The sequence below is a fragment of the Capra hircus genome, chromosome 24 (genome assembly GCF_001704415.2).
Source record: "Capra hircus breed San Clemente chromosome 24, ASM170441v1, whole genome shotgun sequence".
Taxonomy (NCBI): domain Eukaryota; kingdom Metazoa; phylum Chordata; class Mammalia; order Artiodactyla; family Bovidae; genus Capra; species Capra hircus.
Genome location: NC_030831.1, coordinates 48593021 through 48615012, shown reverse-complemented (window position 1 = coordinate 48615012; position 21992 = coordinate 48593021). Strand labels below are relative to the sequence as shown.

General features: G+C 54.2%; 1 protein-coding gene across 1 annotated transcript in view; it reads right to left on the bottom strand.

Annotated features, from left to right (window-relative positions):
* Positions 1–21992, bottom strand: part of CTIF (cap binding complex dependent translation initiation factor) — a 327661-nt gene that overhangs the window by 138595 nt on the left and 167074 nt on the right. The window contains 1 exon segment of the mRNA XM_018039521.1: positions 13329–13405. Within this exon segment, the coding sequence (XP_017895010.1) occupies positions 13329–13405 (77 nt within the window).

The following is a 21992-nucleotide window of genomic DNA, read 5'->3' as shown; positions in this document are numbered from 1 at the left end:
CATCCTGCACACTACTCCCCATGCCCACCCCATCCCTGAATCCCTCAGCGGCTGCACCTGCACACCAGGTGGGCGAAGGACCTCAGGTGTGGCAGGGAGAGCTCTTTCAGTCCATGCTGGGTGGGGCCTGATGCATGCCAGCAACTCGTGGGGAAGGTCAGGGAAGAGGATCAAGGCAGGATGAAAAAGAGCTTGAATAGTGACAAGTGAGTGCCACGTGCAGAGGGGCCAGCAAGGTGGGTGAGGAAGGGCCCAGGTGGAGGGAGCCGCTGGGGGCAGACTGGGGAAGCTTCGGGGAACGGAGAGCAGATTGAGGTCAGAAAATGCAGTGAGTGGGGATGGATCTTTAGGAGGAGGCAAGAAAGGGGTGGTGGGAGGCGGGCCAGGCCTGTCTTGGGGGGAAGGGGGAGTTAGGGGTGGGGGGTGGTCAGGTATGGCTGGTGCTGGGGTGGGGGTGGGGAATGAAAGGTCTCCTTGGCTGCGGTTCAAGAATTCCTCTAGAATAACTCCTCTGCAAACCCTGCAATGTTAGTGTGCTTGTGACTGAAAGTTTTCAGCTCCCCATAAGGCACTGGTGAGTCCACCTGTCCACCTCCAAGCTGGAGCTACAGAACTCGCCACGGATGTGAGCTTGTCTGCTCCTGGTGCCTGGGCTGCGTGTCCAGGCCAAGTTAGAAAGAACTGGCAGCTCCATCAGTTCTGCATTCTGAAGGGCACCAAGATGCCGGCAGGTGCTGGGAGAGCCGGCGACAATGACACAAGCTGCCACCTCAGTGATGACGACTGGGCATGCCAGGGACACCTTGGTCTTAATCTCCCTCCCGGGGGAGCTCAGCACAGCATCTCCTCCGGGGACCCACGGGGCTGTCTTCTGGAGTTATTTTAATTCCGTTTGCTGATGTCTTGAACCCGTGCATCACTTCTGGAAACCAGGACCTCCCAAAAATACTCCAAACCATAATAGAGGCCACCTTGGCTTCCCCCAAAAACACATGCATTGGAATAAATGGCTAAAATTAAATTACTGGGAAGACTCAGAAATAACTCTTGGAGCTCAGGGTAAATGCTGACCCAGGCAGGAAGGCTCCTTGGTATTTTTAAAACCTGTGCTCCCATCCCTGCTGGGAGCCTTGGGGAGTGAAGGGCACCCTCTTGGCCTGGCCTGGCCTCCTGGGACTGGGGCAGGGGGCTTGTGGAAATAGGAAGCTCTCCCCCCATCCCAGAGTGCCCTCCCCTGAGAACTGCTCACTGTTCTGGAACTCACAGCACCCTTCCTCCAGCCTCTCAGCAGGTGGGGCGCCCGCAACCTGGGACATCTCTGGGCTATTACAGGAACTTCCTAAATCGGTCCACGTATGAATCATCTGGACCAGGGGAGGGAGCTACAGGCATGACTAACCTGGGGCAGGGCACAGAGGGCAGAGGGCAGAGGGCGGGCAACCTCGCCTGGTGGGTCTTGGCTGAAATCTCACCATCTGTTCATTTCTTTGAATGATGTTCAAGACCCCCATTCCTCAGGCCTTTTGAAGACAGTGGCCTCCAAGCTGCCTTTACTGCCCCGACACAGAGTTAATCAGGGGCTTAGTCAGGGGGTGGATGTTGGAGGTGGTAAGGGATCCAGGGGAGAGAATTCTCCAGCAGATAACTGGTTAGGGGTCCAGCCTCTGAGCCAGGCTGCTTGAGTTTGCAGCCAGGCTCAGCAACTTCCCCGCTCTCTCTTTGGGGGAGTTACTCCCCTTCTCTGTGCAAGTTACTTTCCTCATCTATAAAATGGAAATAAAACCAGTTATCTCCTTCCTAGGGTTGTTGGGAAGATTATACAGCAGATATTTGCAAAGGGTTCAGCACGTCCCGAACACCGTGCCTGTTAAATCACTGAGCAACTTCCGGGCAGGACTCAGGGTGAGCCAGGCTTGCCTGAATTAAGGGGCTGCAGACCCCACTCCAGGGGTAAGATGGTCTCAGGAAGTGTTCCATCTCGGGTAGCTGGAATGCTGGGACTATGGAGGCTCAACCAGGCACGGCTGGGTGCCCAGCGTACAGACCTAGACCAAATTTGGTCCCCAAAAATGTACACAGGAGCAGCAGACATGGCCCAGATTTCTGGAATTTTCTGGAGAGGGTGAATGTGCTGGGTTAAAGATGAAAGGGAAGCGAGTTATTTGTACTGAAAGCCCCAACTGGCCTCTACAGTGTTTGTGTCTTTCCAGCCCACAGCGAAGGAATGGAATATTCCTGGGAAGTGTTCTTTGTCATCTTTAACCCTGGACTCTCCCCAATACATTTGAAAGTTTTAGCTCCAAAAGTGTTTAAGAGAAGTGCCTTGGGCCGCACAAAGATGAAAACCTAGACTCCACAACTGCTGGCCTGATCTTCTTTCCTTCCCTTCACATGGTCCAGGATGGAGGGATCCCAGGAGCAAATGTCAGGAAGGAGGGGACTCATGCCTCGGTACTTGGAGCCGGCATGGGGCTGGGGTCTCTCGTGTACCCCCCATCACACCTCATCTACCGGTGTTCTTGCAGGCTACAGTGAGTGTCTTTGGGGGCAAGAAGAAGAACGAGCTTGGCGAGGGTCCTTATTGCCTCAGATCCCCTGGCTGGAGAGGGATGAACAGGTCTAGAAGCCAAGTGAGCCTAACCAAGGCCCTCATACCCACCACGCCGGCTGCCCTGGGTGAAGGCTATGCAGACTTGGCACCAGATGCCCAGGCACTTGGGGTGGAAGGAGTTGCCTGTGTCCCTCCATGCTAGCAAGGGAGAGAGGGCTGGGGTTAACATTTGTGAACCAACCCCAAATGTCCAGCATTTCAAAAATAGGGAGACAGAGACCTCTAAGGAGCTGTAATTAAACCAACTCAGGTGGCTGGTTCCTGGTGTCCATTCTATGCTCTGTCCCGGGCATTTATCTCTAGACGGCCACTGTCCTTGTCAGCATCCCTTCTGCCCTCTAAGCCTCTAGGCACATACCCTTGCCTCCTCTTCATCAGCCTCCTTGCCCCCAGGTCTCCCTTTTTTGTCCTCTAGGGTTCAAGGGGTCTGGATGAATCCTAATAGCTGCAAAAAGGAGCACAGAACGAACAAGAAGGAGCAGTGCTCAGCTCCCCAGCAGTGGGCCCAGACTGGAGGGAGCAGGCCTGGTACCGGGAGCTCTGCCAAAATGCACGACATGGTCACGTGCGGACCTGGGTCCTGGGCCCAGGGACTCGCTGGTCCTTCCCGGGGAGAAGGAACCCAGGGACTGGCTTATTCTCCTACAAAGTGTGATGCTGAGGGCAGGCTCTGGGCAGAGCACGTGCCAGGAAAGAGGGACAGGAAAGGGCGAGTTGTGAGCCAGCCCTCAGGGCCCTCTTGGCAGCCTGAGACAGACCGCCATCGTGCAACGGATGATCATCTGGCCGTCGTGGTCTATACAAAAGCCTGGGTCTTCTCTCGGTGTAAACCAGGCCCCCATGTCAATCAAACACAGACCTGGACATCTGGCTTCATGAAATGAGCTGCTCTTCTTTCTAAGAGAGCTTGGGGGTGGGCGTGGGGGAGGAGGAGAAGGAGCCTAAAAATAATTCCTATCTGACTCATTTTGCTTAGAATCTGACAGGGCTGCCTGCCAGGTGGGGGTTTGCCTGTCCCATTTTCTTATCTATCTTTAGCAGGGACTTAATGAGGGCAATTTCCTCGCTGCGATATAAAGACAAACTGCGGGCAATGGGAGTGTAATCCGTCTCGCTGTCCCCTGGGCTCCCGATGACAGGATGACAATGATGGTCACTTCAGGGCTCAGCCGTCTGGAGGGCTTGGGGGACAGTGTCAGCCCAGGATGGGCAAATGAAGCAGTGGTAGCTCAGCGAGACCCAAGCCAGGTGGCAGTCGTGGAGGGAGTGCTTCCCACTCCCTGCCCTCCCCCCATCTCTGCTACCACCCCACAGACGGGACAAACTACTCAGCCTAAAGCCCCATCACTCACAACACAGTCCTTTACCTTTAGCATCTCTCCATGCCCCCTTTTTTTTTTGATGTGGACCATTTTAACAGCCTACTGAATCTGTGACAGCATTGCTCCTGTTTTTGATTTCCTGGCCACAAGGCAGGGGACATCCTAGCTCACCAACCAGGCATTGAACCCGCACCCCCTGCCTTGAAAGGTGAAGTGGTAACCACTAGACCATCAGGGAAGTCCCTCTCCCACTGTTTTAAAGGGCTAGCACCGTCCATTTTCATCACTCATGGTAGTTAACGCTCTGTACAACTGGATAACTAAAGAGCACACACCAAACTAGCGGCTACTGAGCCACTGCTCCCAGGAGAAAGACAAGGTTAGGTTCCCGCAAGCCTCCGGTCACAATGTTTTTTTTTTCAACGGATCAATACATAGCCCCGTGTTATGTGTTTTTTGGTTTAGAGACACCTTATTTACTATATATTGTCGATTCACTAACATTGAGCTCACCGCCAACAGCACTATAGCTGTGGCCAGAAGGAAGCTCGTCCGACAAACTTACTTTCTTCAAAAGGCGCACAATGGCCTCCCGGCTCTGAGACACGAGACAGCACCGCAGCGCTACGCTCAGGCACCATTTTAAACAGCAAATCCGCCAACCAAAGCACATTAGTGCGGAAGACAGAGCCCTCAGTGGGTCTTGGAAAAGACACTTGTTTACAATGGGAGAGCTGGAGCAAGAAGGCAGAGGTCTCCAGGTTCAGCCTCAGCTGGGAACGCACAGGTCAGGTGACTTGAGTGTTTTACCACTCTGGGCTCTGGGCGTGTCCATGAATGACTGTGAACGCACTGTATTGACTCAATCACACATGAGGAACTTTTAACAAGGAGGCCAATTAGCAAATATAGAATTTTCAAGAAATGAGGACCGACTGAACCTCCCAAGTGAGTGAAGTGAAGTCGCTCAGTCTTGTCCAACTCTTTGCAACGCCGTGGACTGTAGCCCTCCAGGCTCCTCTGTCCATGGGATTCTCCAGGCAAGAATACTGGAGTGGGTTGCCATTTTCTTCTCCAGGAGATCTTCCTGACCCAGGGATTGAACCCGGGTGTTCCACATGGTAGGCAGACACTTTATCACCTGGGCTACCTTAATGAGCCCTGTGAATGAGCTGATGGATGGATCCAGGACTCTGAACTGAATGGATTTCTGATCAGTTCCTGATGGGCAAGAGCTGGGGCTCAGTCATCTTCACAGATGAAGGAGTCCACATCTGCAGGAGAGAGGTGAGGGGCTAAAGAGAAAGGTAAGTACCAGAAAACAACTGCGACTTAGGGTTTTAAAGGCAGTGCTGGCATCCCTCAGAGTCTCTGCTGGGAGCCCAAGTGTGAAGAGGAGAAGGGTGGCGTGGGTTCCAGAAGGGAACAGGGAATCTCCCATAACCAGTGAGGGCATCACACAGGGTGGGGAAGAGCCGTCAGAGTGTGTCAAGCAGTGGGCTTAACAAGCGCTAATGACATTTCTAAAATTAAACTTTTGCATTTAGAGTGAAAGGAGGAGGCAAGCATGAGGCTGCTGATGGGGAGGATGATGTAAGATTAAGGGGGTTGCTAGGAGAAAGGTTTGCCTTCTGTCAGAGAACACGTGCTGGATCAGGGAAGGCAGATCCAGCTAGAGCATCCTCACTAAGATGCTGAGGGCCTTGGAGGAAATCGTGGGAGAGAGAGACAGGTACCCTCAATGTTCATCCTCTTGCCCAAGGGAGGGAGCTATATGGTCCAGAAAAAGGGAGCTCTCCATGTGAGGTCATAAAGAGCCCCTGACTACATGTCAGGACATGTCATGAACAAAGCATTAGGGTCTGCAGCTAGATGTACAGAGTTCCAGTTTTAAAAATCAGAAAAACATAGATACCATCTCTCCCAAAGAGATTTCCAAAGAGATGATCCAGAAGAAAAGGTGTAATCATTAATAGCTAGCACAGAGTCCCATAGGACAAGTCAGGGCCAAGCCAAAATCTACATCCTTTTTTGAAATAGTACTCTGATAGTCTGATTTCCCTGGTGGCTCAGATGGTAAAGAATCTGCCTGCAGTGCAGAAGACCCATGTTCAAACCCTGGGTCAGGAAGATCCCCTGGAGAAGGGAATGGCAACCCACTCCTGTATTCTTGCCTGGAGAATTTCATGGACAGAGGAGCCTGGAGAGCTATAGTCCATGGGGTTGCAGAGTTGGACACGACTGAGTGACTAACACACACATACACACTACTCTGATACACTACAAACACCAAGATTCAGGGAGGGTTTACAGAGGCTTGCCCCATCGCTCCATCCCGGGACCTCCCTTACCCATTAAAAAACTTTTAAAAAGTTGAGATATAATTCACATACCACAGAATCCCCCCTTTGGAATACATAATCCAGGATTTTTAGGATCTTCCCCAAGTTGCATACCCATCACCATCAATTCCAGATGCCCTGTTCATTTTAATCAGTGACCTAGATGATGTCACAGAGAGCCTGCAAAATCACATCTGATGGCTGATACGAATGCCATCCCTGGGGGAAACAGCCTGGCCCCCAGGGAGGATCTGGGCACATGGTGGCAGAGGAAGGTGACGGATGAGACTGAAACTGATTGTTGGAGGACCCCACACCGCAGTCACAGTCAGTCACAGGACAGAGGCATCAAGAGGGGCTAGGGGCTCTGCTCACCCTGCTGCACCATCTGGGGACCCGGGAGAGGTGGAGTCTGACAGGGAACAGCTTCCCTCCCGCCTCCCATCCAGCAGATCATCTGATACCAGCTTGGGATGACCGTGGCGTTCTTTCCTTCTTTTCAAATCCGCTTTGCACATGGAATAAATGAACCGTTCTGAGACCTCACTTAATGAAACAAATTAATTTGGAGAAAGGCTCTCCTGTCTCCCTGGCCGCACGGGCATCGCGCTAGGGACCGCTAATGCCTCCATTAGCTGCCCTGCTCTCACTGCTACGAGGCCGGCTCTGGCGCCTGGGGGGACTGAGGCTTCTGATAGTCTGGGCTGGGCCCTGTCCGAAGCCAGGAGCTCTTTTCCTTCTTAATCGTGGGTAGAGGATGCTATGGGCTCCACCCAGCCTGGGTCTGTTTCTAGGGAGCTTTGTGAGGGTGGCTTCCGGGGTGGTGGGAACCCCTGCTCCTACACCTGTTTCACTAAGGCCTTCACAGTCCCCTCAGCTTAATGGCCTCCCATCTCCCTTTCAAGTTCTCCTTGTGACTGAAGGCTCGTTCAATACCCACCTCCTCCAGGAAGCATCCTGTAATTACCCCCGCTGGCCCCTTTCTTGAAACCTCATCGAGGAATATGAGCATGCCACACAGTCATGGGCCACGTGCTGGCGGCTTCAGGGGCCCGCTGTGCAAGCTCTGTCTCAGGCCCTTGAGAGCAGGGGTTACAGCCGGGCTCTTGTCTGGTTCCTCCCAAGCACAGACTGGAGCCTGAAGCGCTGCTCCATCAATCCCAGCTGGAGAGTTCAAAGGTGCTTCCCCGTGGTGCTGGCTGTGATGCGTGCACAGGGCCGGTTCAAGATCAATGCACGCACCCTGGGATGCTGGACATGCCGTGATAGTCCTCAGCGGTCGGCCCTACAAAAACTGGGGCGGAGAGCTGCCGGTTCAAGGTCAAGGCCGTCCCCATCCGATGACTAGAGCAGACACAGGGATACAAAGACCTGCCTGTTTTCTTCATCTGGGGACAACTCTACAGAGTGTCACCCCAATTTCAGGACTCCTCGTAGAATCAGAACTCCCCACCCAGACGGCACTGCAGCTCACCATCCCCTCTTGCCCAATCCACTCCCCTTCCTTCCGGACCATAAGGGTACTCCTGAGTCAGCATCCCGCCAGCTCATCTTCATCCTGGACCCTGCCTCCCCGGGAACGCAGGCCATGACCTTCATCCTTGGCCTCCGATGCCCATTTCTTCAGGAGTGGGGGTGGGAGTTGGGTGGAGGGGGGATCAAGGAAACCCCCCTGGAGGTGAGACCTCGCTCAAGGTCAACACCAGCAGCAGGTCAGCGGCACAGCCAGAACTCAGCCCTCCAGTGTTTGCCCCCTGCCCTGCCACCCTGTAGCCTGAGGGCAGGGAGCTCCCCAGGACACGAGCCCCCACGGCCCACCGCTTCCATCAGCGGGTGTCCGACCCCGGTCGAGGCATAGCACCTGGAGGCAGGCTGCTCTTTCAGGGATGCACGAAACAGCCACTTAGCACATTTGCATCGTGAGACGCATAATTCTGTCTGAAATCGGCAAACATGTTTAACTCGGTCCCCAAAATAAACAAGCGGTTACCACTTGCCCATGTTTTGAGAACATTTTTAAAGGAGAAAACCTTTGAACCGTTCACGAGCTTAACCTTTTCCTTCTGCAAAATGAGGAAAAGACGCCCACGACTCAGTTTCAGACACTGAGGCCCTCGGAGCCGTGCACAGAACGTGGGCGCAGAGTCTGCAGATGGCTGCTCCTGGGGGCCCCCTTCCCTGCCCCCCGCCCGACAGTGGGGGCAGAGCTCTCAAAGTTGATTCCGAGAAGAGAAACAACGGATCCCGGATGCCCCGCCCCTGGAGGGGATGCAAGGAAACCTCCCTGGGCTCACAAGCAAACCTGGCACCGTGGGGATTTGGGACAGCCCCTCTTGCTCCCCTGCCTCTCCCCTGGCTTGGCAGACATCTGCCGTCCACTTCCACCTTAAGGTGTTTTCTGAGCACCTCGGATCCCCCTCTGATCTGAAGAGTGGGCTGGCGCTAAGACCTTACGGGATGAGCTTGGTTAAGCTTCCCAGTTAGTGGACCCATTTTAATGAGGAAAGAGATAAAGTTTTCAAGGTATAAAGTAATCTGCCAAAATCACGGAGGTCGCGAGCAGAAGAGGTGGCATTCACGTCCCACATCTAATTCCAGGGCATGTGCCTCAGACTTGAACAACTGGAGGATAAAAGCAGTCAGGGCCCGCTCGAGACCTCAAGGAGCCATGGGGAACTCGGATACGATCTAGACTTCCGTCAGGGTTAGGGCTCTAGGGTCCAGTTTAGAAATTCCTGTTTCAGGCTTCGAGGGGAAACACAGAGCCCCCAGGATCCACAATCCGCCTGGCTGCCGGGTGATTGCAGCTCTCAGACAACAAGCCCAGCTACTCTGCAGTCAGATGGGAGCCCACAGAGTCCCCCGCAGAGCCTCAGAGGCAGAGGGAATGGAGCCGACCACCTCCCTTCACGTGACGCTGCAGCCGCCACCACCCCACCCCAGTTCTGCCTCCACCAGCTCCTTGCTCTTGGCCTTTTCTAGATCACAGGCCCGCTGGAGGCTGTGGAGTCCAAAGGGCTGAGAACTGCAGCGAGCACAGGTGAGTTCAGCTCGGCCGCTTCCTAGCTAAACAACCTTGGCTAGTGTCCCTGGCCTCAGTTATTCCATCTGTTGAAAGGGGAAAACAGCGCCTTCTCTCCCTTGCAACAAAAGGGGAGAGATCAGAGGCCTGACACAGGCAGATGCTGGCTGTGCCTTCGGCCACCAAACCTGATTCCGGTCACCTCCCGCTCTGCCACCCAGGGAACGCAAGCCTTTCTCGGTCATGGCCTCCCCACGACCAGGAGGGTTAACCTACAAAAGTGCTAACCATCAAGGTCAAGTATACAGGTTTGGGGCACAGCAAGGCCTCGACTATCCATCAATAGCTGGAAGGTTAGGGTTGACCAGACGATATTCTGCAGCCATCCCTCAAACGTCAGAATCATGCACTCCACCAAGAAGGGATCGGAAGGCCCCTGGTGCTGGCTGCCTGCTTTCGGACAGTGAGGTCCTGAAACTGTCTGGCTGCCTGCCCTTTTCCTGAAAGTCCCCACCGCCTGGGGAGGCCGTGGTGGCCAAGCGTTGTCCTGCATCATATTCCAGATTGCGAATACAGGTGGGGCCCCGCCTGGCGCACAGCATGGGCTCTGCGTGCGTCTGCCGCCCTGAATGGCAGAGTCTGAGCCCCTGATGGTCGGGATGTTTGCTCCTTGAGCCCATCTGTGGTCCAGAGGAACACTCTCTCCTTTCACTCCAGCTGATTTCCTCCAGTTCAGAGCCCGAGAGAGGTGGGGCGGCTGCTCCTCAGTGCTCGGTATAAATCTTTCAAGAGTTTACTGGCACGAACGTTCTTTCCCTACAGCCCCCTCTCCCCTGGCCCCGGCCGGGGAGCCTCTCCTCACAGGACATACTTTCCATCCCTTTAATCATCTTTATTGCCTTGCTTTGGACCCTGTCCCGGGTCCACATCCTTTGCGAGGTGTGCTGACCTCACCGGGCATTTGTTAACGCGCGCGGCTCAGCAGAAGGCTGGCTTCCCGCTGCCTGTACGTCAGGCTCCCCTTCCTACGTTCCTGGGCCACGCTGCTGCTTTCTGGAGGCCTGCACTGTCCAGGGGCTCGGGCTGAGAGGGGTGACCTGGCCCCAGAGTGGAGGTGTGGCTGACGTGGACGCGCACAGCGGCCTGCCCCTGCCTGGGCCCAGGGGGTGACTTCTCCTACGGAAGCTCGGGGACTCCCTGAAGCTCCACACACGTTCTGGGGATCAGGGGGCAGGGGAGGAGTGACACGGAGCCTCTGCCCTTCCTGACACCTCCTCAGTCCCCATGTGAACCCCACTTCTCCTTTGGGGGGTGCTCCCTACCTCTTCCCTCTGAAGGGAACCCAGAAACCAGGAATCAGCTGCACCGCGAAAAGGCAGCACACAGAGAACAAGGACTGCACCCTGGCCAGGCCAGGAGCAGGCTGGGGCCAGTCTCCCTGCCCCACCTTCCCCTCTGATGCCACTACACGAAGCGCCCGGCGGGTCTGGGTTCTAAGCCCGGACTGCCTGCCTCCCAGCTGGCTGAACACTCACTGTCCTCTGGGAATGTTTCCATTCCACTAAATCCACCAGCTGATGACATTCCTGGGGACTGGATCTCCATCCACCCCGAATTGTGGCCACCACCCAGCACCCGTTGTTCAAGGCCCTTTGTGTGTGTGTGTGTGTGTGTGTGTGTGTGTGTGTGGTGTGTGTGTGTATGTATGTGTGTGCATGTGTGTGTGTGTGGTGTGTGTGTGTATGTGTGTGTGTGGTGTGTGTGTGTATGTGTGTGTGTGGGGTGTGTGTGTGTATGTGTGTGTATGTGCTGTGTGTGTGTGTGTGGTGTGTGTGTATGTGTGTGTATGTGGTGTGTGTGGTGTGTGTGTGTATGTGTGTGGGGTGTGTGTGTGCGTGTATGTGGTGTGTGTGCGGGAGGTGTGTGTGTGTGGTGTGTGTGTGTATGTGTGTGTGTGTGCTGTGTGTGGGGGGTATGTGTGTATGTGTGTGTATGTGGTGTGTGTGTGTGTGGGGTGTGTGTGTGGTGTGTGTGTGTGGTGTGTGTGTATGTGTGTGTGTGTGGTGTGTGTGTATGTGGTGTGTATGTGGTGTGTGTGTGTGTGTATGTGGTGTGTGTGTGGTGTGTGTGTGGTGTGTGTGTGGTGTGTGTGGTGTGTGGTATGTGTATGTGTGTGTGTGTGGTGTGTGTGTGTATGTGTGTGTGTGTGCTGTGTGTGGGGGGTATGTGTGTATGTGTGTGTATGTGGTGTGTGTGCGTGTGGGTGTGTGTGTGTGTGGGGTGTGTGTGTGGTGTGTGTGTATGTGTGTGTATGTGGTGTGTGTGTGGTGTGTGTGTGGTGTGTGTGTGTGGGGTGTGTGTGTGTGTGGTGTGTGTGTATGTGGTATGTGTGTGTGTGGTGTGTGTGTATGTATGTGTGTGCATGTGTGTGTGTGTGGTGTGTGTGTGTATGTGTGTGTGTGGTGTGTGTGTGTATGTGTGTGTGGGGGTGTGTGTGTGTATGTGTGTGTATGTGCTGTGTGTGTGTGTGGGGTGTGTGTGTATGTGTGTGTATGTGGTGTGTGTGGTGTGTGTGTGTATGTGTGTGGGGTGTGTGTGTGCGTGTATGTGGTGTGTGTGTGGGAGGTGTGTGTGTGGTGTGTGTGTGTATGTGTGTGTGTGTGGCTGTGTGTGGGGGGTATGTGTGTATGTGTGTGTATGTGGTGTGTGTGCGTGTGGGGTGTGTGTGTGTGTGGGGTGTGTGTGTGGTGTGTGTGTGGTGTGTGTGTGTATGTGGTGTGTGTGTATGTGTGTGTATGTGGTGTGTGTGTGGTGTGTGTGTGTATGTGGTGTGTGTGTATGTGTGTGTATGTGGTGTGTGTGTGGTGTGTGTGTGGTGTGTGTGTGTGGTGTGTGTGTGTGTGGTGTGTGTGTGGTGTGTGTGTATGTGGTATGTGTGTGTGTGTGGGGTGTGTGTGTATGTGGTGTGTGTGTGTGTGTATGTGGTATGTGTGTGTGTGTATGTGTGTGTGTGTATAGGGCGAGGGGTTGGGGGGGGAATCAGGGACCTTGGGCAAACCTTGCCTCCAAGAAGCTGCACAAGAGGTATTTTTAGTTCTCTGAGCAAGCAAGCTGGCTGGGCTGTTTCTTGGCTCTCTGAGAACAGTCTCTGTTCAATAAAGGTAAAACCATAACTACCGCCTTTATCTAAGAAGAAATCCCCTGTAGAGGAGAAACTCTTCAAGCAGAGCCTTCCCTGCTCCCTCCCTTCCTTTTTTCCCTCTTTGTCTTCTGCCCTCCCTCATTTTCATCCAGAAATCATTTACGCACGTTCAATACTCTGGCCCTGCTTTTGCACAAGTGGCCACATGAAAGAAATGCTCTGCAGCTGAACTTCTCCACTCGAAACACACTCTGAAGGTCTTTCCTTGTTGGAGACCCTTTCAGGAAACAAAGTTTCAGCCTCCCAGACGCCCAGCCTCAGTTCTTTGCTCCTATCCAGAGCTACCCCAGGCCCTTTTCTTGGCCCCTTGCTGTCACCTAGCTGGCATCTCAGGGGAGATCCCAGTTTCTGCCTTAGTTTAGGACAGCACTCCCCTTGACACGTCCCAAGGCATTCGAGAGAAGCAGCGTGTGCGACTGCTGATCTGTGTGTCGCTGTCCCAGCCCAGTCCAGCCAGGCCAGGGACGGGGTGGAGGAGAGACAGAGACTCCTAGAACTGTGAGCTCCAGAGCCTCCTGGAGGCCGTGTGTCAAAACACACGCCGGCAGGTCAGAGTACCCCGAGGACTGCTACTGTGGCTGCCCAGTCGGTACAAAGAGCTTTCCTCTTCCTCAACTGCAAAATCTGCCCTGGACTCCTGCAGGGATCCAATCCCGGGGCCACCCAAGAGAAGGTCGCCCCCCACTCACCCTGTAACCAACCCCACTGCAGCCATGTCACCTCTTATTGTATCGGCTAGTGACCAGGAAAAGCAAAATGCAGGCCAGGACCGCAGCTACACAAGGGCCGAAGGCAAAGAAAACCCAAAGCTGGCGATCGAGTCTCCTACCTTCGGTCATTTCTCCTCCTCCGGAACAGCTTCTTCGTGTGCGCGATCTCTACCTCGTGGGGCATCGGGTGGTAGCCCTGTGTGGTTGGGGAAGGAAGAGGGGCGTCAGTAAATCTGAAAGACAGCAAAGAACTTCCGAGTATGAACTAACCTACAACAACATCTATGACAACAAAACCAAATTGAGGGTTTGGAAAGGCTAGGCTCTGACCGCCAAATCCAGAATGAAAAACGGAGAATATTTGAGTCCACGCGTTTCCCACCAGGTGATGATGCTGGAATCATAGAACCAAAGAACAGTGGGGTCCCTAGACTTTGTCAAATCCAGCCATTCAAATGAGAACACTCAGGTCAGGAGAGATGGAAGAGGGTGTGCAAGGTGTGGCAGAGAATTAGCAAGAGAATCAGACTGGAATCGATGGTGGACAAGCTAACCCTCCAACATCAGGCCTCCTAACACCAGGGGAATGTGACTATCTTCTATGAGCTGTGGAGAGGACCAAGGAGACACAGCCTCCTTGCAAACCCTGAGCCTCATGCAGAAGGAATGTGCTAGGACCCAGTTTTCTCCTCATCCTAGTCCAGAAGGCCTCATGCAGATTTTTTTTTTTAACCAAAGATCCTTGTTACTTATACTCCTGGGGTGTATTTAGGGGAAACATGCAAATAGCTAATGTTTTTTAAATGTTAAATTGTGGAAAATGTTAAGGTTGGTCTTTTGCATATATTGTCATCATGAGAACAACTACGTATATATGTTTACATCAAGGTTGGAGAGAAGTGTTAGTCTCTCAGTCATGTCTGACTCTTCTCGACCCCATGGACTGTAGCCTTCCAGGCGCCTCTGTCCGTGGGATTTTCCAAGCAAGAATACTGGAGTGGGTTGTCATTCCTTTCTCCTGGGCATCTTCCCGACCCAGGGATCGAACCTGGGTCTCCTGCGTTGCAGGTGGATTCTTTACCACCTGAGCCACCAATATATTTACATCGAGGCTGGAGAGAAACCCTTTCCTTACCATGCAGGGCTGATGGAGTAAAAGCCAAACAGCAGGCAGAATTATTTGCAGAAGGTGGGCTGATAGCCAGCTCTCTTCTTATTGTTCCCCTCTCCCCAGGAAAGTGTGTTCTGGTGGGATGCAGGACAGCACTGCCCTTCTATTATGGTCTGGCTGGGGCAGGGTGGGAAGGCTTGAGCATACCTAAGGCTGGCGGTCTGCAGGGAGGCAGTGGCCTGGCTTGGACGCGGGACATCTGGGCACGGGTCGTGATGCAGAGTGCACAGCCTGAGCGTGGTCCCCATGCCGCCCACAGGGCCCTGGGTGTGCACAGGGTCAGAGGGTGTGATAGGCCCAGTGTGCTGGAGAGGGCAAGAGTCCCGTGAGCTCCTAGTTGCACTTTATAGACAAGAAGACTGAGGCCCAGACCCTCGATGGGGACAGTGCATGCCGCCCTCTGGATTCGGGCTCCACAGTGGAGGGTCCTGGTGGGCTGCCTTCTCTGGGCTTTGCCCCCGACCACAGGGCTGGACAGCCTTGGACGCTGGTAACCCCGTCAGCCTCGAGGTGCTTCCTCGGGGGGGAATGAGGGCGCTGGGGGGACAACAGGCTCAGGAGGACACAGGGACCCTGGCCTCTCAGACGCCGACCCTAAGACGCCTGTTGAGTCCAGGGAGGGAACGGCACACTTCAGATTTTATTTAACTTACATTATTTATATGTCGGTCCCTCCCTCACAGCCTGTCTCTTGCCTCCAACAATCGGCGAGAAGGCATGAATGAATTCCTGCTCGGGCAGCCACAATGGGCCCCTGCAACCCGAGGATGTGCTTTGTTTAATGGTTTTCTCAAAGGATATTATTTGCTTTCTTTAATACAAAACACAAACAAGGAAAAACACCAAGTCTTCCCCTCTCATTTCCCCTCTCCCACCCTGACCCAGCTCCGGGCTGGCCCCTTCTCTCCCTCCCAGCCTCAGGTCACTGCAGGAACACACTGGGCGGGCCCAGCGCAGACAATGGCAGGAAGCCGAGGCTCCCTCTCAAGCCGGAGGCCTGGACGGGGAACCGAGCCCTGGGGCTGGGCTGAGGGAGCTGTCCCGACACTTGGCCTTCCAGGAGCTCACAAGGGGCTGGCCTCCCCTGCCCAGGCCCCAGAGTCCTGGGCTCTGATCTGCATCCCTGCCTCCCCGCTCCCCATGGCTTTAGCAGAGGGGAGCTGCCCTGGTGACCCAGACTCATGGAGTTCCAACTCTCTGCCAGGACTCAGAGTAGCCCGGGGGGCAGGAAGGACCACTCTGGGCTTCTAACAAAGCTGCTCTGGCTTCTGTGTCCTTCCATTGCCTCCAAATCACTAATATGAATGTTCAGTTCAGTTATCGCTCAGTCGTGTCCGACTCTTTGCGACCCCACAGACTGCAGCACACCAGGCCTCCCTGTCCATCACCAACTCCCGGAGCGTGCTCAATCTCATGTCCATTGAGTCGGTGATGCCATCCAACCATCTCATCCTCTGTCGTCCCCTTCTCCTCCTGCCTTCAAGCTTTTCCAGTGTCTATATAAAATGTCAGAGTAGTTAAAAGTCTGGGCTCTGGAGCCACACTTCCTCTTGACGGCTATGTGACTTTGAACAGGTGACCTAACCTCTACGTGCCTCAGTTTCCACATCTGTGAGATGGGGATGATAATAATAGCATCCGCCTCCTAGGGTTCCTCTGAGGGTTAACCGTGTTGATAAACATGTAAAGAACATAGAGCAGTGCCTGGCATGCAGCAAACCTCAGTAAGTATCGCTGGTGTTGTCACCCTGACCCTCTCTGCTCAGGGCTGAGCTGAGTGCACCAGGACAAGCAAGGCTGCTCTGCTTCCTGTTCTCAGGCCCCCAGTCCTGGCAGACAGAGTCCAGAGGAGGCAGTTTATGGGGAAGAGAGTGAAGAAAGCTCAGGTGAGGGAAGATGGAGGGAATTAGCAGAGAGTGTGGGGACCAGGCAGCATGCTAGGAAAGGGCGGAGGAATTCTGCCTGTGTTCTCTTTGGTCTAAAGCGGGTGGACCCCAGTGGGAGACCAGAAATCAGTTGAACAAAGTGACAGAGCCAAGCTTTGCACTCCTGAGGTCTTCCTTCCCCAGGAGCACCCCAAGGCCAGTGCTATAGAGGACTGGCCCCACCCACAAGGCCACCTGGGCCCCAGCCTACTGGCACCACGGTGAATAAATGAATGCCTGGGGCACCTGTGTAGAACTTTCAAACCGTCCTGCATAAAATGGGGTGCACTGAATTTATACAGGTTTCACTGGAGGACCTACTTCAATCAGCCCCGTTGTTCTTCAGATTCAGACTAGCAGGGGTACCACGTGACACACACAACCCAATATGCTGCCCACTACCCCCAAAACAAGGGCATCTGGGTGTCAAGAGAGGGAAACACAAGGCCAAAAGAGGAAGAACGAGGGAGACTGTGAGTTTAGCTAAGATCTGCCATCAGATTAGCCGCTGACCCAGGCTAGCCCAAGTTCTTCAAAGCCCCTAGTGAGAGATGAGGCTGGTATGTGTTCAAAGCAGCAGTATTCATAACAGCCAAAAACGGAAACAAATCAAATGTCCTTTAACTGATGGCTGCGTGAATATGTGGTGGCTTCATACAATGGAGTATTACACAGCCATGAAAAGGGAGGGGATTCTGATACAGGCTGCAGCATGGATGAATCTTGAGAACACCATGCTCAGGGAAAGAAGCTAATCACCAAAAATCCCCATATAGTTCAATTTTGTTTTTATGAAATGTCCAGAATTGGCAAATGTGAAAACACAGTAAGTAAATGCGTGTCTGCCAGGGGCTGGGGAGAGGCAGACTGGGGAGTGGCTGCCAGTGGGCTCCAGGTTTCCTTGGGGGCAATGAAAACATTCTGGAATCTGGACAGTTGCATAACCTCACGAATATACTAAAAACCATTTATTCATATTATTTTGAAGGGTGAATTTTATGGCATGTGAATTATATCCTAATTTTTTAAAGGTGGAAAAAATTTTCTAGGTAGAGGGAATAGCAAGTGTTTAAAAAAGAAAGATCCAGCCACTGTGAAAAATGTTCCCCCACCCCATTCAATTACTTTCCAGGAAGCAGCTGCCCTAAAACACAGTTCCTACAAAAGGGCTGGAAAGGGTGGTATGTGCAGGACAGGGTATCCAGTGACAGGAAGGACTAGTAAGGAACCTGGAGAGGAGCATGAACTGGTACCCCCAGGCCTGGCCAGGGGACAACAGAGCTCTGGCTTAGACCAGAGATTTCTCCCTGCTCTTTAGATATTAGCAGAATGTACCCTTTGAGTGGAGAATGGGAAATTCATCAGGTCAGAATGACCATTTAAGAGTATATAGTAGCCTTTGTTCTATTTCTTTACTCAATAAATCCCTCTATCCCATGCTCCGAAAGAGCCCCAGGTGGACATCAGTCCAGGTATGAGCACCACCCCCACCCCCACCCCTGCAAATGAAGAAGAGCCCCACCAGCCTCTCGATCACCAGCTGGTGTGTGAGTTTGGTCAGCCAGTCAGGCGGGCCTCTGCAGCATCCCCCTGGACCCCCCGGCCCCCCTACTCTCTTCCACCTCTCCACATAAGAACCCTTCTCCCTGAGCTCTGAGACCTGGCTGCAGCTCCCCTCTGTCTAACCTCTGACCACTTTCAATAACTAAGAGGGCCTGGGAGACAAGTAGATTCTATAAACCAAGCCTCTCTAGGGAGGGAGGGAAGACAATACTCCTGCATGCAGTTCTAGCAGAGGACACGTGTAACACACACACACACACACACACTCCCATCCCAGAGGTCAGCACTGGCCTAGGATGTGGCATTGTGGGCACCATGTTACTGCTCGGGTTGCAAAAACCCATTATGTAAAATCCGCCCATCCTGGGGCAGGCTGAGGCTAATACCTCACAACCTGGGACAGCAGGTATTTCTGGGGGATTAAGGCAGGTGCAGCAGAGCTGCTGACCCTAGGCTGGGAATACAGGGGCCTCACGCTCAGATGGCAGCTATAAACAGGCATCTTGGGTCTGAGGGTTCGGGTTCAGGAGGGAGGGTCATGCAAGCATGCTGAGCAAGCCAACACGTGTGATGGGTGGCACTGAGACCAGCTGACTCTGTGATAAGAGTGATGTACCATCCAGCCATAGCTCCCCTCCCCCATGCCCCACACTCCCCACCTACCGACCCATCCACCCACCCATCCATCCACCCACCCATCCACCCACCCTACAAATATTGTTGTTTTAGACACTGCAGATACATTAGCGGAAAAGCAATGGGCAAAATGCTTGTTCTTACAGAGCACTCCTAATGACAGGAGAGAAAGGACAAACACATAGATAATATGATCAATGATGGAAAATCCTACGGAGCAGAACCAGGCAGGATAAAGGGATGAGGGCCGCAGGGGTGGGGGTGGTCAGGGGAGACGCCTCTGTCACTTGCCGACTAGCCATCAGTCCATCTGTCCATCTGGCCATCGTTGGTTCTTCCTCACCCAAGCAGCTCTGAAGGCCAACCACGTGCCAGGGGCATCAAAGGGGAAATAGCAGAACGAAGAGCCCCAGTTCCAACCCTGGGAGCTCGGGGGAGCGCAGACGCGCAGGCCGCCGCGTGCACCGACGTCTCTGGCAGCCAGGAGGGAGGAGCAGGCAGCTCTGCCTGGGGCAGGGGCAGGGAGGCCTTCACCCGGGGTGCTCCCTGAGCAGAGTGCTAATGGGTGGACAGGCGCATGATGGAAGAGAAGAAGGTATGTTAGGACCTCAGCCTGCAGGCCAGCAATACCCACAGCACAGGTGGGGTGTCTAGAACGAGCCGGCTCAGCAGGAGGGGGAGGCAGCACCTGGCGCTCCGCGGGCCGGGCGGGGGCTCCTGACCGAAGAGGCGCGCACGGTGCCACCTGGACTGTCTTCTTCACCCCTACAGCAGGCAGAATCAGGTGCCCCCGAAAGACCAGCTGGAGTCCCCATATTGTGAAAACAGGGTCTTCACAAATAGGATGGAGTTAGAATGAGGTCATTCTAAAGATTAGGGTGGGCCCTAAACCCAATGACCGGTGTCCTTACAAGAAGGAATTTAGAGACCGAGACACAGGCTATGTGAAAATGGGGGTAATGTTTGGAGGGGAGTAGCTTTGAGCCGAAAAAAGGGCGAGGATTGTTGGCAGCCACTCGAAGCCAGGAGAGGCAAGAGACGATTCTTCCCAGCCTTCCGGGAAGGGATGGGGGTGGGGTGGCCCTGCTGACACCCTGACTCCAGACTTCTAGTATCCAGAACTGTGAGACTGCAAATGTGTGTTGCTTTCAAGCCACCCAGCTGACGGTACTGTGTTCCCGCAGCCCTAGGGAACAAATCCACCTGGCCCTCCTGGCCCAATCCTACACAGCCACCCGGGCAGGCGTCCACAGCTCGGGGCCTGCCCGACGGCCTCCTCTCCGGTGCTCTCAGCATCCCCAGGTTCTCCTCTGAGATCCTGTTTGACATGGGAGGTCCCTGAGTCTATCCGATTCTTCCTGGTGAGCTAGTGCTACTGACCCCACGCGGTGCTATTCTGGAAACTTCATGGGCGCTTCCCGTGGTGGGATGCCAGACTCCACGCACGACACTTTCAGTCTGGGTGAGGGGCAGTCTTCCAGCCCCCTATCAAACCAACAGCTCAGTCTGTTACCCAGGTCTCAGCCCTCACAATGATCCTGATCTCTTTGAAATGAGATGCAAAATTCCTACAGGACAGGCAGCATGTAACCTGGCTCTGGGACATGCTTCCTGGCCGGGCCTCACCCTCCAGGTTAGTTCACAGGAGACAGGAGGGAAAAGGGGAGACACCTTGAGTGCAGGAGACCCGAGGCTGCAAGTTCCTTTGCTTCCTGGCCACCTGGTGGTGCCCTGGACCCGGGTCCCCGGCTGGGCGGCTGCCAGATGAGCCCCTCAATCCTAAACCTCACCCCCCAGGTGAGTTCAAAGGGCGAGGACCCATCTGGCTCTTAGACCACGTGCACGAAGCCCTGCAAGGGTTCCGGGCTCAGGTAGGTATTAATTAAGTATCTGTTGAAGAAGAGAAGGGAAGGAAAGTAGGTGGGAGCCTCATGCTGGTTGAGCCTCTACTGAGTAAGGTCTCTGGACAGAAATACCAAGAGGAGTGGTGGCGCAAACACAGCACCCCTCGCTACCTCTCGGGCCCTGAGGCAGGGCTCTGGGACGGTGTCTCACCCGGGGCTGAGATTCCAAAGTCAGCCAGGACAAGGGCCAGGCCCTGCACACCCACTTAACCCTTGCTGCACCCGCGGCCTCTGAGATGACCTGACCACGGCTCCATCGGCAGGCCTCCGTGCCCCGCCTCTCCAGGGGAGCTCACCCTGCCCCTGCCCCTCTCTCCACGGGCTGTGCCTGTGGGCCCCCACTCACTGCTCTGCCTGCTTCCCCTTCAGTCTTGCGGGATGAGGTTTCGAAGGGCCACACAGAGCTCAGTCCCATGGCCGGAAGCTTCACAGAACTCTAGGCCCACTTCCTCCTTGCAGGAGATTTCCCTGATATTCCCGTGACCTGCGACCTCTGACCGCTAAACCCCCCCCCCCCAACCCGGACCTGGGTCTGATGGAAATCATCCAGACCTATTCTCATGGATCTGTCATTTCTCACACGCCGGCTCTCTGCAAAGGGAAAGTGCATAACACAAAAACAGGAGAGCTTCTTCCCGCTGTGTGAAGACCCCACCCTGACTGTGGTTGACCTGGACAGGCCTTCAGGGGGAGCTGGAGCAGCTGGGACATGCGAGGTTGGAAAGCAAGGCTGAGGATCCCAGCCCAGGCCATGCGGCGATGGGAGGCTCCACGTGCAGCACTATTCAAAGCCATCCCCAAGGTGACCCCAGCCAGAAATACATACAGGGTTACAGGACTCCACTGCCAGGACACGCAGAATGTGGTCCTTTTCTACACGTTGGCTGCCTTTCCTAGCACACTGCAGTGTCCTGAGAGGTAAGCCCTGTGGCCCCAGGCCCGCCCTCTCCAGACACCTGCCCACTTGGTTATCCATCTCTCCTGGATAACCGAATCTCCATCCTGGCCTCTTGGAAACCACAGCCCCCTCCTCTTCTTCCCAAGGTTGAGTATCAGTCCCACCTGTCACTCCCGAGAATGCTTTGAAACACCTGGAAACTAATGGCTTCCTCCTCTCCAGAAAATTCCAGATGACCCGCAGTGGAGGGCGCCATGGACAGCAACCCAGAAGAACTGGATGTTGGTTTTGCTGCACCCACTGGGTGAGCCCGGGGAGCTGGAGCCCCACGGAGGCAGGACAGACTCAGGCCAAGCCTGAGGGCCCTCTGTCTCCGGCCCAACATGGGGAGACATCCCGAAGGCAAACAGTACAAAGGAAACAGCACTTGGCAACTTAAGGGGCCATAAAAATACCAAGTACAGCTCCCCTGACAATGAGTTTGTCTCAACAGTGGAGCCTTCCTCTTGCTGGGGTCATGTTTTTTTTCATAGCTTCTAAGAAGCTATCCTACCAAGCTCCACGTGGGCAGGATGTGTGGGTCACGTCCAAGCTGAAACAAACAGGTAATGTTTCTAAAATTCCTGGAATCTCCAGGCTGCACAGCTATTCAGAGCAGCTGACCTGTTTCAGAATAAAAGGTGGGG